Source organism: Tiliqua scincoides, chromosome 13 (assembly GCF_035046505.1).
Source record: "Tiliqua scincoides isolate rTilSci1 chromosome 13, rTilSci1.hap2, whole genome shotgun sequence".
NCBI classification, from domain to species: Eukaryota; Metazoa; Chordata; class Lepidosauria; order Squamata; family Scincidae; genus Tiliqua; species Tiliqua scincoides.
In genome coordinates, this window is record NC_089833.1 from 14,669,662 (window position 1) to 14,684,632 (window position 14,971).

Below are 14,971 nucleotides of genomic sequence, written 5' to 3' on the forward strand. Positions count from 1 at the left end.
TGCCTTTTATCCTTTGTGTCCCATTAAGTGCAGTTCAGCTGTGAGCTACCTCCTTAGCTCATTCAAAGCCCCATCAAGGTCAAATGAAGCTCAGGTGTCCAACCAGGTCTCCATTGGCCTTGATTGATTACAGCTGTGGAGCCAGCCCTGCCCTTCCCAGAGCTATCAAACAGCTGTCAAAACATGGAATGCTGTCAACACCACAGCATCCACCTGATGATCTTCTGATCTTCCATTACAGTTGTCCATTCCCCAGGGAAGAGGCTTTCAAACTCAGTACCTTCAGGGTACAAATTTGTACTCTGAACTCCCCCCGAACATCCCCACATTGCAGGGGATTCTGGGACATGTTCTAGGACAACAGTGAGGCCATCAATGAGGCTATATGGAATTGCAGTGGTTAGGCCTTTGGTCTGTGGGAGATCTGGATGGCAGGACAGAGACAGCAGCTGCTTTGGTGTGGGGAAAGAGGGTGGATAGTTTAGAGCTGCAGGGGACTTCCTGGTCCAGCGAAACCCGTGGTGAAAAGTAGATTGTTTCCAGTGAGTAAGACAGGATTACAGCCTAAACCTTACTGAACACAATGGGCTTACTTATGAGTAAAGTAAATAACACTGTTTTCAAACACTCCAGTGCTAAGGCAACATGTGGAAAAATAGTACATAGGGGTTAGGCGGCAGTATGTTTGGTGTTTATTATTTTTTTTTAAGTTAACCCCTGATCCTATAACTAGTTCCCTCCCCATTAAATCAGGTGTTTTTTTTAAAGGATGAAAAATGATGGGATGACATCTGCTGAGTAGGGAAGCTGACCTCATTCTACAGGGACAAGTGTACTAATAGGCAGGGCTGTGTTGGAGCCACTTCTTCAAGTCAGGTCCCAAAGTGTCTGCTCCCTTGACTCAAGTCATCCATGAGTCGTAATGGTGGCCATTTGCAACTCGACCAGAGCTGTTTTTCAAGTCATTTTGATTCAAGTTTAAGTTCTACAAGCAAGCAACAACACACACAAAACAGAGGCACAAGCACACACAAAAACCAGTCTTGACTCAAGTCTATTCAAGTCTTTTCATGTTTAGGGTAAAACTCTCAAGTCCTGAGTCAGTGCTCAAGGTTTTGACATGCGTGACTCGAGTCTGTACAAGTCACAAGAAACATGTGGAGGAGGAATCCTAGGCAAGCAGTTACCCCATAAAACATGAAAATTAAAGACACAGCTGTGTTAATTTCCTGGTTGCTGCCCTCAAGACTGCAGGAAAGTTTCCTTGGGAATACAGGTACATGAGACTGCAAAGGAAGCAGCAATAGTCGCAGGGATGAAGCATCTGTTTGGCACAGAGAGATAGCCCAGCATGCTGGGTTGGCAAAGCAGGTGATGTCCCTAGGGGAAGCCTGGCATCATTTATTCCATTTGCTTCACAGGTAGCTGAGAGAGGGATGGCTGCTTTGATTTAAATGCCTCTCAAAACACTCTGCCAAATTCTCTTAATACCATCCATTAATAATACAAAAAAGAAGGAGGGGGAACCCAGATTGAGAGAGAGAGATGATCATTCAGCTCAATCGACTGAATGAATCCACCCAGTGGTGTAGCTAGAGGGGGTACAAAGCACTATAAGAACATAAGAACAGCCCCACTGGATCAGGCCAGAGGCCCATCTAGTCCAGCTTCCTGTATCTCACAGCAGCCCACCAAATGCCCCAGGAAGCACACCAGATAACAAGAGACCTGCATCCTGGTGCCCTCCCTTGCATCTGGCATTCTGACATAGCCCATTTCTAAAATCAGGAGGTTGCACATACACATCATGGCTTGTAACCCATAATGCATTTTTCCTCCAGAAACTTGTCCAATCCCCTTTTAAAGGCATCCAGGCCAGATGCCGTCACCACATCCTACGGCAAGGAGTTCCACAGACCGACCACATGCTGAGTAAAGAAATATTTTCTGTCTGTCCTAACACTACCAATACTCAATTTGAGTGGATGTCCCCTGGTTCTGGTGTTATGTGAGAGTGTAAAGAGCATCTCTCTAGCCACTTTATCCTTCCCATGTATAATTTTGTATGTCTCAATCATGTCCCCCCTCAGGCGTCTCTTTTCTAGGCTGAAGAGGCCCTAACGCTGTAGCCTTTCCTCATAAGGAAGGTGCCCCAGCCCCGTAATCATCTTATTCGCTCTCTTTTGCACCTTTTCCGTTGCCACTATGTCTTTTTTGAGTTGCAGCGACCAGAACTGGACACAATGCTCCAGGTGTGGCCTTACCATCGATTTGTACAGCGGCATTATAATATTAGCCGTTTTGTTCTCAATACCTTTTCTAATGATCCCAAGCACTATGTTTTTCAGGGAGCCTCACTGCAGCGTACAAGGGGCCCCATTTGTCTCTGTTTTGGTCCCAGTACCTGGAATGGCTCCGAAGGAGAGAGGACAGTTCTCCTTGCACGCTGCAATGAGGCTCCCTGCAAAACTCTGCACCCCTTCTGGCTATGTCACTGGGGAGGGTGCGGTTCCCCTTGCACACTTCGGTGACACTCCCTGCAACACTTAGTGCTTTGCATAGCATCTATCCAGAATTGCAGTGTGGATTCCGAGCCAACAGGTCCACCACTGATATGGTATTCTCCCTTAGACAACTGCAGGAGAAATGCAGGGAACAATGACAGCCACTCTTTATAGCCTTCATAGATCTCACGAAGGCTTTCGACCTGGTCAGCAGAGACGACCTCTTCAAGATTCTCCCCAAGATCGGATGTCCACCCAGACTCCTCAGCATCATCAGATCTTTCCACAAGGACATGAAGGGCACTGTTGTCTTCGATGGCTCCACATCAGACCCCTTTGACATCTGAAGCGGAGTGAAGCAGGGCTGTGTTCTTGCACCAACCTTGTTTGGGATTTTCTTTGCTGTTCTGCTGAAGCAGCCCTTTGGAACTGCAACAGAAGGCATCTATCTCTGGACCAGATCAGACGGGAAGCTCTTCAATCTCTCAAGACTGAGAGCAAAGTCCAAAGTCCAGCTGAAATGTCTGCGTGACTTCCTCTTTGCCGATGATGCAGCTGTCACTACCCACTCTGCCAAAGATCTCCAGCAGCTCATGGATCGTTTTAGCAAGGCCTGCCAAGATTTTGGACTGACAATCAGCCTGAAGAAAACACAGCTCATGGTTCAGGATGCGGACTCACCTCCCTGCATTACAATCTCTGCGCATGAACTGGAGGTTGTCCATGACTTTGTGTACCTTGGCTCAACGATCTCCGACAATCTTTCTCTCGATACCGAGCTAAACAAGCACATCGGTAAAGCAGCTACCACGTTTTCCAGACTCACAAAGAGAGTCTGGTCCAACAAGAAGCTGACAGTACATACCAAGATCCAGGTCTACAGAGTACACTTCTGTACTGCAGCGAGTCATGGACTCTCCGCTCACAACAGGAGAGGAAACTGAGCGCTTTCCACATGTGCTGCCTCCGACGCATTCTCGGCATCACCTGGCAGGACAAAATTCCAAACAACACAGTCCTGGAACGAGCTGGAATCCCTAGCATGTATGCACTGCTGAAACAGAGACGCTTGCATTGGCTCGGTCATGTCGTGAGAATGGATGATGGCCGGATCCCAAAGGATCTCCTCTATGGAGAACTCGTGCAAGGAAAGCGCCCTACAGGTAGACCACAGCTGCGATACAAGGACATCTGCAAGAGGGCTCTGAAGGCCTTAGGAGTGGACCTCAACAGGTGGCAAACCCTGGCCTCTGAGCGGCCCGCTTGGAGGCAGGCTGTGCAGCATGGCCTTTCCCAGTTTGAAGAGACACTTGGCCAACAGTCTGAGGCTAAGAGGCAAAGAAGGAAGGCCCACAGTCAGGGAGACAGACCAGGGACAGACTGCACTTGCTCCCAATGTGGAAGGGATTGTCACTCCTGAATCGGCCTTTTCAGCCACACTAGACGCTGTTCCAGAACCACCTTTCAGAGCGCGATACCAGAGTCTTTCGAGACTGAAGGTTGCCAACTAGCTACGCCACAACAGATCCCGTGCCATAATTTGTGGTCACAATTAGGGTGACCAGATGCGCGGGGGGGGGGAGCAGAGCACCTCTACCTTCAACCAGTGCATAGAAGAGGGAATTTTGGCTGGTGCAGCTTTTTAAAGCCTCCCAGGTTCAACTCAAAAACCTTTGCTGGCCTATGCAATAAAAAGCAAAGGAAGCTGGCACTTCTCTGCGTTGTGCGAAGCCCCTTGCAGGCAATGCATGAGCAAGAAGGGGGGATTTGCAAGGGCTTGTAAGCTTGTGCAAAAACTCCCCTTCCTTGCCTTGTTGCAAAGGCCGCAGGCTGATGCACCCAGACACAAAGGCAGGAAACGTGTAGCCTGGAGGACCAGCCAGCAGCAGCAACCTCCTCCCTTCCCTATTATGCTCCACTCCCATTCAAGGGCGTGCCTTTTTCCCTTGCAAAGCAGCCTGACGCCAGCCAGGCTGCAACGCCCGCCTGGGCACCTGTAGGGGGCGCAGTGACGCATACAAGAGAACTAAAGAGAGGAAAAAAAGGGCAGGTTCCAACCAACCAATCAGAAAAGACAAGTGGAAAGGGGGCGGCGCCAGAGCAGGAGAGCGCGCGCGCGCCCGACCGTTACAAAGCAGACCGTCGCGCGCCGTTCCTTTCTTTTCAAGCTCGGCTCTCGAGGCGCGCGCGCGCCTCCTCCTCCTCTCCTGCGCTTTCTGGACCAATGGCCGTGCAGGAGGCGGTGTGTGGGAGGAGCCTGGACCAGCCAGTACAGGGCGAGGAGCGAGGGGGGGGGAGCTTGGAACGTTGAGCACTAGGCGCTGAGAGCTCTATTCAGTCAGCCAAGCACCCAGTGGCTGCAACTGGGCTGAGCCACAGGCTGCCTCTTGTGAGTGGCTGTGCACAACAAATGGCCGATGTGTGTGAAAAATATGCTCACCTCTCACACTAGTGCTCCATTAAAAAAGTTCACTTCACACTCTCTCACACTGCCCCAGTTCTGTTTTCAGGAACTTTTAATTTGTTTACCTCATAAGATTTGACTTTTGTTACCTCATTTTACCTCATAATTTTGTTTTACTTCATAAGACTTAATTTTTTTAACTCACTTTACCTCATACATTTTTTAACTTATATAAGATAATATATATTATAATTTATAATCTTATTTTACCTCATAATTTTTTTTACCTCATAAAAGGTGGAGACACACTTTAGAGGTGTGTCATTTCAGGTCCAAATTAGGTTGATTTAAACCTATTAAAAGAGGAAATAAAGGGGGAAACTGCCTTTTTGGTGTTAAAATATCAGAATAAAAACTAAATAAAAACACAAAATGTTTTTACCTCACAAGAGATGGACAACAAACACACACACCTCTAAGGTGTCATTTCAGGTCCAAATTAGGTTGATTTAATTAAAGTTTTTACAAAAATCATAAATTAAGCCTTTAAAGTGTAACAGACTTTTCCCCCTTTTATTTCCTTCTGTAATAGGTTTGTCAACCTAATTTGGACCTGAAATGACACCTTAGGTGTGTGTATGAGTGTGTGCCCATCTCTTATAAAGTTAAAAAAAAATATTGTTTTTAGTCAGATATTTTAACACCAAAAAGGGTGGTGTTTAGTGTTTTTATGAGTTTTTACAAAAACACACCCCTACTCATGATTGTTTAAAACAGTGTTTCTCAAACTGTGGGTTGGGACCCAATTTCAGGTGGGTCCCCATTCATTTCAATATTTTATTTTTAATGTATTAGACTTGATGCTTCCATGGGATATGACTGCATTTAGGGAAATGTTACAGACCTGTACTTTTAACAAGCTACTATATATATTCTTTTAACAATGATAGTCTTACTCCTGGGTAAGGGTGGGTGGGATTGCAGCCTAGGATTGTTCCTGCTTGATGATGTCACTTCCTGTCATGACATCACTTCCAGTGGGTCCTGACAGATTCTCATTCTAAAAAGTGGGTCCCGGCGCTAAATGTGTGAGAATCACTGATTTAAAAGATGTCTACTCCTGCTTTCCACCCTTCTTGGGAGTTCAAGGCAACTATTATTGTTATGATAAAGGATGTTTTCAAAACATTACTCAACAAAATGTAGTTCACAAAGTGGTTTACATGGCTAAATAAATAAACGTATTTATAAACTAGGGAAAGACAATGAAAACAATCTATTAGATGAAAATGGGTGGATAGTCTAATATAAATGTAATACAATAAATTAATACGTTTAACGGGTTTGTTTTAAAGCTGCAGTCCTAGGCTGCTTACTAGGGAGAAAATACTATTCAACACAGTGGGACACTTTTGAATAAAAATCACAATCCTTATCTACTCAGAAGTCCCATTGTCTCCAGTGGAGCTAACTCTCATGAAGGTGTGCCTGTGGTGGCAATCCTATACACATTTATTGAGAGTGAATTCTATTAAACAGTGAGATTTGGGGCCCAATCCTCTTCAATTTTCCAGCGCCAATGCAACCACTATGCACCCCCAAGGTAAGGGAACAAATGTCCCCTTACCTTGAGGAGGCCTCTGTGACTGCCTCCCCACTGCAAGATGCAGTGCACACCCCATTGGCATGGCTGAATCGGCGCTTGAAAGCTGGATAGATTGGGCCCTTACTTTTGAGCATACATGCTCAGGGTAGCATTATTTGTGGTGGTTATTTGTTGCAACACAATCCTATTCAGAAGCTATGTTCCCTGTAAGGGGTCCGCACTGGTGCGCAGACCTCTTTTCTTTCTGCACAATGTTGCAACAGTCTCACAACATTGTTGCTTCAAGCCAGGCAGTCTCACAGCTTAGTGAAAATCCTACTCAGGAGTAACCCCCACAATGTTCAGTAGAGCTTGCTTCCAGGTGAAAGTGCATAAGATTGCACTGTTTGTCACCTAACAAAGATGAGGTCAGATGTTAAAAATATAAATAGATACCCCTGTCAAGAAGTCACAATAGTGGGTCACATGAGTTCTTTTTATTTTTCTAGTGAGACAATTGGAACAACAGTCCTGTGAGGTAGGTTGAGCTGAAAGATAGGGACATCCACAGGGAACTTCATGCTTACAAAAACAAAACAGCACAAAATCCTGTAAAGGGAGAAGGGTGGAATTAGAGTTTTCAACTCTGCCTGAAAGATATGCCTGGAGGTTATTATCCCAATTTGATATAGTGTTGCAAGTTCCTACAAGCCCTGCTCAAATTTCCAGGATCTGAGCGTTTGGTGGTCACCTGGAGATTAATGCTGTTAGCTGGAGGTAGGAACCCAATCTAGGAGAGCTGGACTAGAGAGCTGAGGAAGATAAGAAAAGAAGGATAACATCTTCCAAGGGAGCCAGAAGGGTCAAGAAGGTGTAATGACTGAAGTGAGGGAGATAAAAGAAGGAGATAAATTTGGGTGTGTGTTCATGTATTTATGTTATGTATTTTTGTATTCAGGTTATACCCTGCTTTTTGGCCCCGGAAAAAGCCTCCTGAGAAGGCTCAGAACAATAAAATTATGACACTGACCATTAACAAAACAGCATTAGCATCATAAAGTAATCAGCAATAAAGCACCAATTACAAAATGGAGTACAAACAGACTCAGCAGGGAAAATCAGTCCAACTGACACATGTGGTGAAATTAAAATTTTTGGTCAGAGGCCCAGCGCACATCAAGGAAGTGACCAGGTGGGCCTCTGGAAGCAGGGGGTTGCATAAAGTTGGGGTTTTGCTGTAGGAATTTGTGTGTGTTCAGGCAGGAAGAACAGAGTTTGGGCCTGAAGCTTGTTACACAGAGCTCATTGAACTCCATGGGATTTTGGCTACAGCCTGTACACACTTACCTGGGTGAAAGTGGAACTCAGTAGAGATTGCCTAACAGTAGGCATGCATAGGATTGCACGTTCAAATAAGCACTCATGTGAAGATTTTAATTTTTTTAAAATGCACTTCTGTTTGCTTGAGTTGCAAACAGATTTTACAACAGGTTTTTGAGCACTCTGGAGGCCTGTCGTACACTGGTGTGCCATGAATGGCCCACAGGTGTGCTGTAGCAATTTGGGGGAAGATCATTTATTAGTAGGTCCAATGTGAGCCCCTCACTGGCAGCGTGGTGTGCCTGGTCAATTGTCAAAAACCCAGTGGTATGTCTTGATCATTTTAGTGCCTTGTCACTGTGCCCTGAGATGAAAAAGGTTGAAAATTGCTGGGCTAGAGAGCAGGGATGTGTGGTGGGTGGGGAGGCAGGTGAAGCAGATGAGGCAGTGCCTCCTCACCAGAGTCCTTTGAAAAGTGCTGCTGTTGTGTGAGGTGCCCAAGCACCCAAGTGGAGCACCTGGGTTGTGGGTGCTCAGGCATCTCACACAATGGCGACGCTCTTCAAAGGACGTCCTTGCTAGAGAGACAGATCTGACTGAAAAACCTGAAGGGAGAGTGCAATCCACTTTCTTAGAAGTATACCCCATAAACCCTGGTGAGAGCCAGGATGATGCAGTGGTTTGGGAGTTGGGCTTAGACCAGGTAGATCAGGGTTCCAATTGCTGCTCAGTCATGAAGCCTCCTGGGTGAGACCTTGTGCCAGTCACTGTCTCTCAACCTCACCTACCTTACAGGGTTGTTGTGAGGACAAAAGGAAGGAGGAAACCATGTACACCACCCTGAGCAGCTTGGAGGGAGGGTGGTACAGAAATGTGAAAAGTAAATAAATTTTCATGTAAGCTAAACTGTTTGGGCTAAAGTGGACTGGACGTTTGGTGGGGAGGAAAGGGAAAGTGTGGGAATTGAATAGTGTGTGTGTGTGTGTGTGTACACAGTACTCTTCCATAGAACACTTCATGTCTAGAAGTCCCATGTGTTCAATGGAGTTTACTCTCAGGTAGTAGGTCTCAGGCGTAGGACTGCAGTCTTAGAGCCCAATCCTATGCTTGCCACTCAGAAGTCCCATTGTAGTCATTGGGCAAGTGTGGACAGGGTGGCAGCCTTCATCTCAGGGGGGGACTTACAAGCAGGTGTTGGTGTTTAGAATTGCAGCCTTGAGTGCCCACCTGCTGCAATGGCCAATGCATTGCCCCCCCCCCTTCCTGGCTTGTGTGGTGCTTCTGTTCTTTGTGCATCCCGCTGCGAGTCCTGGAGGGCCAGGAGTGCCAGCCTTAAAGGAGGGAGGGGAGGCAAGCTAGAGGAGCACAGCCTGGGCTGAGCGTGCCGTCTCCGGCTCCTGCAAGGCTGCGACGATGCTGAGGCTGTGGTGTCCCTTCCTGCCGCCTCTCTGACCGCGGCTCTCTTCTTCCTTGCGTTTCAGGCTCTGCGTGAGGCGGAGGCGCAGGAGCGACCAGGATCCCCCGGGCTCCAACGAGGCGGGACGCCGGAGTTGAGCGCAGCCCAGCATTTCACCTTGTTGCTGCTTCCTCGCGGCCAGCTGCGCTCCTCCTCCTGCTGCTGCTGCTGCTGCTGAAAGCCCCCCCCCCGTTCGGTTGCTGCTCTCGCGGGGGAGCCAGAAGGGGGGCAGCCTTTCGGGCTGTGGCACCGGAGGTGAGCTGCTGTTGCCTTCTCTGCCAGCCCTTCCTCCCGAGGCGGGGAGGGGAGCACAGCCGATCAGGTTTCCCCCACCTTCCTTGGAGAGCGCCAGAGTTCAAGAGACTCCCTCCCACTGGCGGGTCACTGGTTGCCCGTCTCGCTGGAGGAGCAGCAGCCAGACGCGGGTCCAGTTCACCTGGTGCTGGTGCTGGGCTCTGGATCTTTCGAGCCTGGGCTGTGGATCTTCCCGAGGAGGAGGGCCAGGCAGCAGACGCACCCCCAGGATCGGATTAACGACCATTGCCTGAGCCCTGGAAAGGGGAAGGAGCTTCATCTGGAGGCACCCCAACCTGTCGGCGTGGCTGGGCTTGGGAAGACACGAGTGCGGGGTGGGGGGTCGCTTTCCGGCTCGGGCGCCTTCCAGCCTTAAGGACTTGCGGGTCTACTCCAGAGTAAGTCCCATTCTGGCCAGTGGGGCTTGCTCCCAGGAAAGTGTGCGTGGGATTGTAGCCTTGCTGAAGAATTGAGAACTTCGTGGGCTGGGCTGGGGAGGGAGGATGAGGAGGGACGGCGCGGAGACCTAAGCAGGCTGCCTTCATCCCCAGGGGGACCAGTTTCCGTCATCTTTGCGGTATGGAAGGTGCTGTCCGGATTTTCTGCGGGTGGCTCGCGGAGCTGGAGCTGGATCTGCCTCGTTCTCTCTCCCTCTGGTCTCGCAGGCGATGTGAGGAAGCGCCAGGTCCGCGGAGACACTGAGGCTGGGCAACTCAGCGCGCACAAACTCACTTTCCCTGGCGGAGCATCGGAGGTGCCGTGCCAGGGCACATGTGCTTCCCATTGCTGCCTCCTTGTTGTGGTGCAGTCAGATCCCCCGGCCGGGGCGGCGAGTGCCACACAGCCATGCCTAGGGAATGCTGCCTCCGGCTGGGATGCGAAGAGAGCACCCTCCAGAAGGACCCCGGCGTCTCCAGAGTGGGGGTCCCTGCTCCCCGCAAACTTCGGCGTGGATGCAGTGGGCGACCGCCCCGATCCGGTCCAGAGAGCCCGCCGGCCTCTGTTGAGGGTGGAGTGAGCTTCCTCCATCGGAGCACCGGCCCCGTTCTCCGGCTCTGCACCGGGGCCGGCGAGGAAATAGTGGTCCGGGAACAAGTGAGTGGAAAAATGACCCCACGGAGGAATAGCTGGAGAGATGGAGCGATGATAAAGTTAAACTTCGGTGTCTGCTTCTGCCGGGGATGGTGGGCGTTTCTCTTGCTTCAGCTCCACATGTTGCAAGCTCTGGCACAAGGTAATGCTGCTTGGAGACGAGGGGGGGTTGTCTTTTTTTCCTTTATAGAGACGCTTTGCCTGCCTACCATGTGTGGAAGATGTCAAACATGCTGCTACTCGAGCCAGTCCTTGGTGTAGGCTCCACTTCGGAGAGACAACACTCTTACTGCAGCCTTCAACAATAGGCTTTGTATTTTTTTTAAACTCATGTGTATCTTGGCTTCCTCCCCCCCTACTCTTTGCCTCTATCTATTTGCCCCCTTTAGTGTAAGTATCAGTAAACCTATCTGAGTTCCTCTCCTTATCTTCACCCTCCACTGTTTGGGAATGAATCTGCATTTCAAGTGTTTCCAGGCAATGGAAGAGTTAACTCCTCTCTTTCTCTCTCTCTGTGATATATACACACACACGAATACATACAATACATTGAGCTAAGCTGTCAAGAGAAACGGACTTGTAAATCTGCCGGCTAAGGCTAAATCAGGCATGTAAAAGAGAGAGAGAGAGAGACAGAAAATGAATACCATTGTATGTGTGAGCTGTGATTGGAGCAGTGTTCACTTTGGTTGCCAACAGCAAGGATTTAGCACAGATAAACAGTGCAATTGATTCGTGTCTCAGCATTTCCACATCAAGGACCTTTATAGTCAAGGGATGGGTCATAGCTGAGGAAAGGAACAATAGACTTCAAATATCAAGTGCCAGCACTTTGGATCTATTTCTCTCTCTCTCTCATTCTCTGTGTGTTTTAAATGGACAAATATATGTTAATACAGAATAATGCTTCTTTGGCAGAAGTGAAAAATATATATGTGTGTGTATGCCTGATCTCTTGATATTACAGCTGGTCTGAGGATGATGCAGCAGCAAATCCTGTTTTCACTTTTTTTTTAAATCATGACTTCCTATTTATTGGAATGTAATGAAGCTGGGCTACAGCGGTCTGTTGGACACCCTGCTGGCTGCTAGTGGGGGTGGGTGATAATGAGTAGTGTGTAGAACTTACTCATGCCCAGGAAAAGAGGGCGTGTGTTCTGACTAGGCATTTCCGTGTAATAAACAAAGCACTTTCCTGGTGGTGGTTCATGTTCTTTGTTTTGGTCTGATTGTAATTGGAGATTATTTTTAAAAAGAATAGAAACGAGCAAGGTTTGAAGTTGGCTTGCTAGCATTTTGAAGGCTGATCATGCCAGTCTTTGTAGTTAAGAGAATAAAGGAGTGAATATGTCTTCTGTGTAGTGACCTCTTCCTTAGTGAGAGTAATTCCTGGATCTTGATCTTACTGAAGTCAGAAGAATTTATCAGGAAGAGCCACTGTGTGAGTAACTGGATAGTTCATAAGAGGAGGGGCTAGGTAACTAAGGATGCAGTCATAGGCATGCTTATCTTGGAGTACACCCCACTGAACATAGTAGGACTTCTTTCTGAGTACATTAGCATCGGACTGTAGTATAAGTTTGCTCTGGCCTGCCTTGTTGATGCTCATTTCACTCTGAATGTTTCAGGTTTAAAGCAGTTCTAAAATGCTCCTTGCTCATTGCCTCAAACCTTATAAATCTGCCCCCTCATCCTGTTGTGAATGCTCTCACTCCCCCTTTCTCCTGGAATATTTGAGAATGGAGGCCTGCAAACCATTTGCTGAATATTGCCATGTTTATACTAAACTCTCTTGTAATCTTCTTACAAGTTAAAATGCACATTTTTCCATTGTGTATACTTTTTAATTTTGCTAAATATCATTGTGACCTTTTGCAAGACAAATATTTGAGCAGCTATTTAAATTGGATTTCCTAAGTCTGCAGTGAACCCAGTTTTACATGCATATGCCTGAATCAATTAAAGTGACCTTTAAAAGAAATATTGTTTTCTATGGATGAGTGGTGAAAGTAACCTTCATCTTGGTTTGGAAAGTACATAGACTATCAGTTAATACAGTAATGGATTACTTTATACATTCAGTTCAAAAACTAGTCCTAGACACACATACCTGGGAGTAAGTCCCACTGAAATAAATGGGACTGAAATCCTATGTATGCTTATTTGGGAAGTAAGTCTCGCTGAACTCAATGAGGAAATATTTAAAGGTGCCTGACTATTGATTTTACAAAAGATTTCTGCATCCAGCTTTGAAGATGTTCCATAACTTTAAGAGAAGAATAGCCATCTTTTAAAATATCCAGGTATTAGTGCAGTGCCCTGGAAAGATAAGTTATTCCATGTGGCAAAAGTTAAGATCACAATTCTCAAACACTAGTACAACTAAAGTGTTATATATGTTCTAAGAAGTGGAAGTCCAACTATGCAGCCTTGTGACTGGTGTTGAAATGGCTCTGTAAATTATGAACATTCCACTGCAGGAAGTAAGAAGAAAAGTGTGTATGTGTGCTTGTTATAAAGTATTCCTTTTGAGGACCTTTGAAAACTTGTATGACTTCTAAAAACATGCATATTGTAGTGGAATGTACTTAACCTAAGGTTTCCATTGCAACAGGCTGTGTTTCATTGTCCCTGTATGTTGAGCTGTGGCCATTCCTTGTTATATCTTATTGGAAACGCATGTTTCAGGTGCCACACTCTTGTGGATGATCATTAATAAAATGAAAAGTCTGGTGCATCCATTGATGTTTCAAATGGGTTGATGAGTTGGTCATGAACACAGAAGTATTATATGACTCTTCAGTCCTTTTGTATTAACCCAAAATAAGATGCATCATTTAAATTGTGGAGCCACTGGCAGTTAGAATCTATTAGTAAGCATTATGATATAACACTAGAAGGTTTCATAAATTACTTCTTGAAATAAACCAAACACACAAGAGAGATGCTATTAACTCAGTTCACAATCAAGCAAATGAAAATGGTTGTTCAGACAGAATATTTCATAATATAGAGGCAGTGAAACCTGTTCTGCAATTTAAAACCACAGATTATTGATGGTCAGCCATTTCTCAGACCCTGTATGGATTGCAGTCTGAAGTGGAACACAATGGAAATGTGATAATCAGTGTATTTATGCCAATTTCTTTGATATAAGAAATTCTTGTTTATAAGTCATTGTTGATTACTGATGGTAATAACTGATATTTTTTCAATGGGCTCAGCATTATGGTATTGCTTTTTGTTATTATGCTAGTGGATATGTGACAATCTAAATACTGGAGTGTGGGTTGTATCCATATAACTTTTACATAAACAGGTCTACCAATGTGTTGTCATTTTGGTTCTAAGGGCAACTTTTGGGGAGTGAACTGATAATTATGCACATTAAGAACGGTTATATTTTTTTCTCCTCCCAGGTCTACTTGTTCTCATGGGTATATGTAGAGAGGCTACAGTCCTTCAGTTCTGGCACACCTAATAGATGTGTATTGTTTGAATTGTTTTTCTTTGGATATCAGGCCACCATCTATTTCATGATGTGCTTTTGAACTTCCTCTCTGTTATGAACACATGGCTAATCCTATCCAACTTTCCAGCACCAATAAGGCCTCAGTGCAGCCCTGAGGAGGGGGAGCAAATGCCCTCTTACCTTGAGGATGCAGTGCACATCCTTCTTACCCCACTGCAGGATGCAGTGCACATCCCATTGGCACAGCTGCATCGGCACTGGAAAGTTGAATAGGATTGGGTCTACAGTTTCCTATTCAACATGGCAGATGCTGTTTGGAAATCCAATCTCCTATTGGGTTTCTGGAGCAAGTCTCTCAGTTCTTTAGGCCCCAGGCAATAGTAGCCCAGGTGTTTTGCAGTGGGTAGTGGAGTTAATTTTGGAGGATCTTATGCTAATTTTATTTACAGAACATGAGAAAAGACTTTGAAGTCAGTGGGTGAAAAACGTATCTGTTACAAATGGTGTGTAGATTTCTCCATTTGATACAAGTCATTTCAGTATGAATACTCACTATGAATACTCAGTGTCCTCTGCTTCCACATATACTATTGAAACATTTGTATATATGCCCTGGTATTGGTGGGGGTTCTGTTCCGGTGAAAGGTGTTGGAGGCAAAGAAATACTTTAAATATTAAGAACTTTTTGTTTTTTAGTAGTAAAAGATAACCTAGAAATATTGTTTTCTTTGGCTCTTCCAGCACTAGCTGAAGTTGGTTTTTTAGGCAGATTAAAACCAGTGCATAGTTTTAAGCATTCTTTAATGAGAAACAGTACCTTAATATTTAAGGGGAAAAGACTTAT

The 14,971-nt window shown here is 46.1% G+C and overlaps 1 protein-coding gene across 1 annotated transcript in view; it reads left to right on the plus strand.

The window, feature by feature from the left end:
- The first annotated feature begins 10,409 nt into the window (after positions 1 to 10,409).
- The window catches only part of SDK1 (sidekick cell adhesion molecule 1), a 478,937-nt gene continuing 474,375 nt past the window's right edge, over positions 10,410 to 14,971 (plus strand). The window contains exon 1 of the mRNA XM_066640872.1: positions 10,410 to 10,797. Within this exon, the coding sequence (XP_066496969.1) occupies positions 10,410 to 10,797 (388 nt within the window). The remainder of the gene's footprint in view (positions 10,798 to 14,971) is intronic.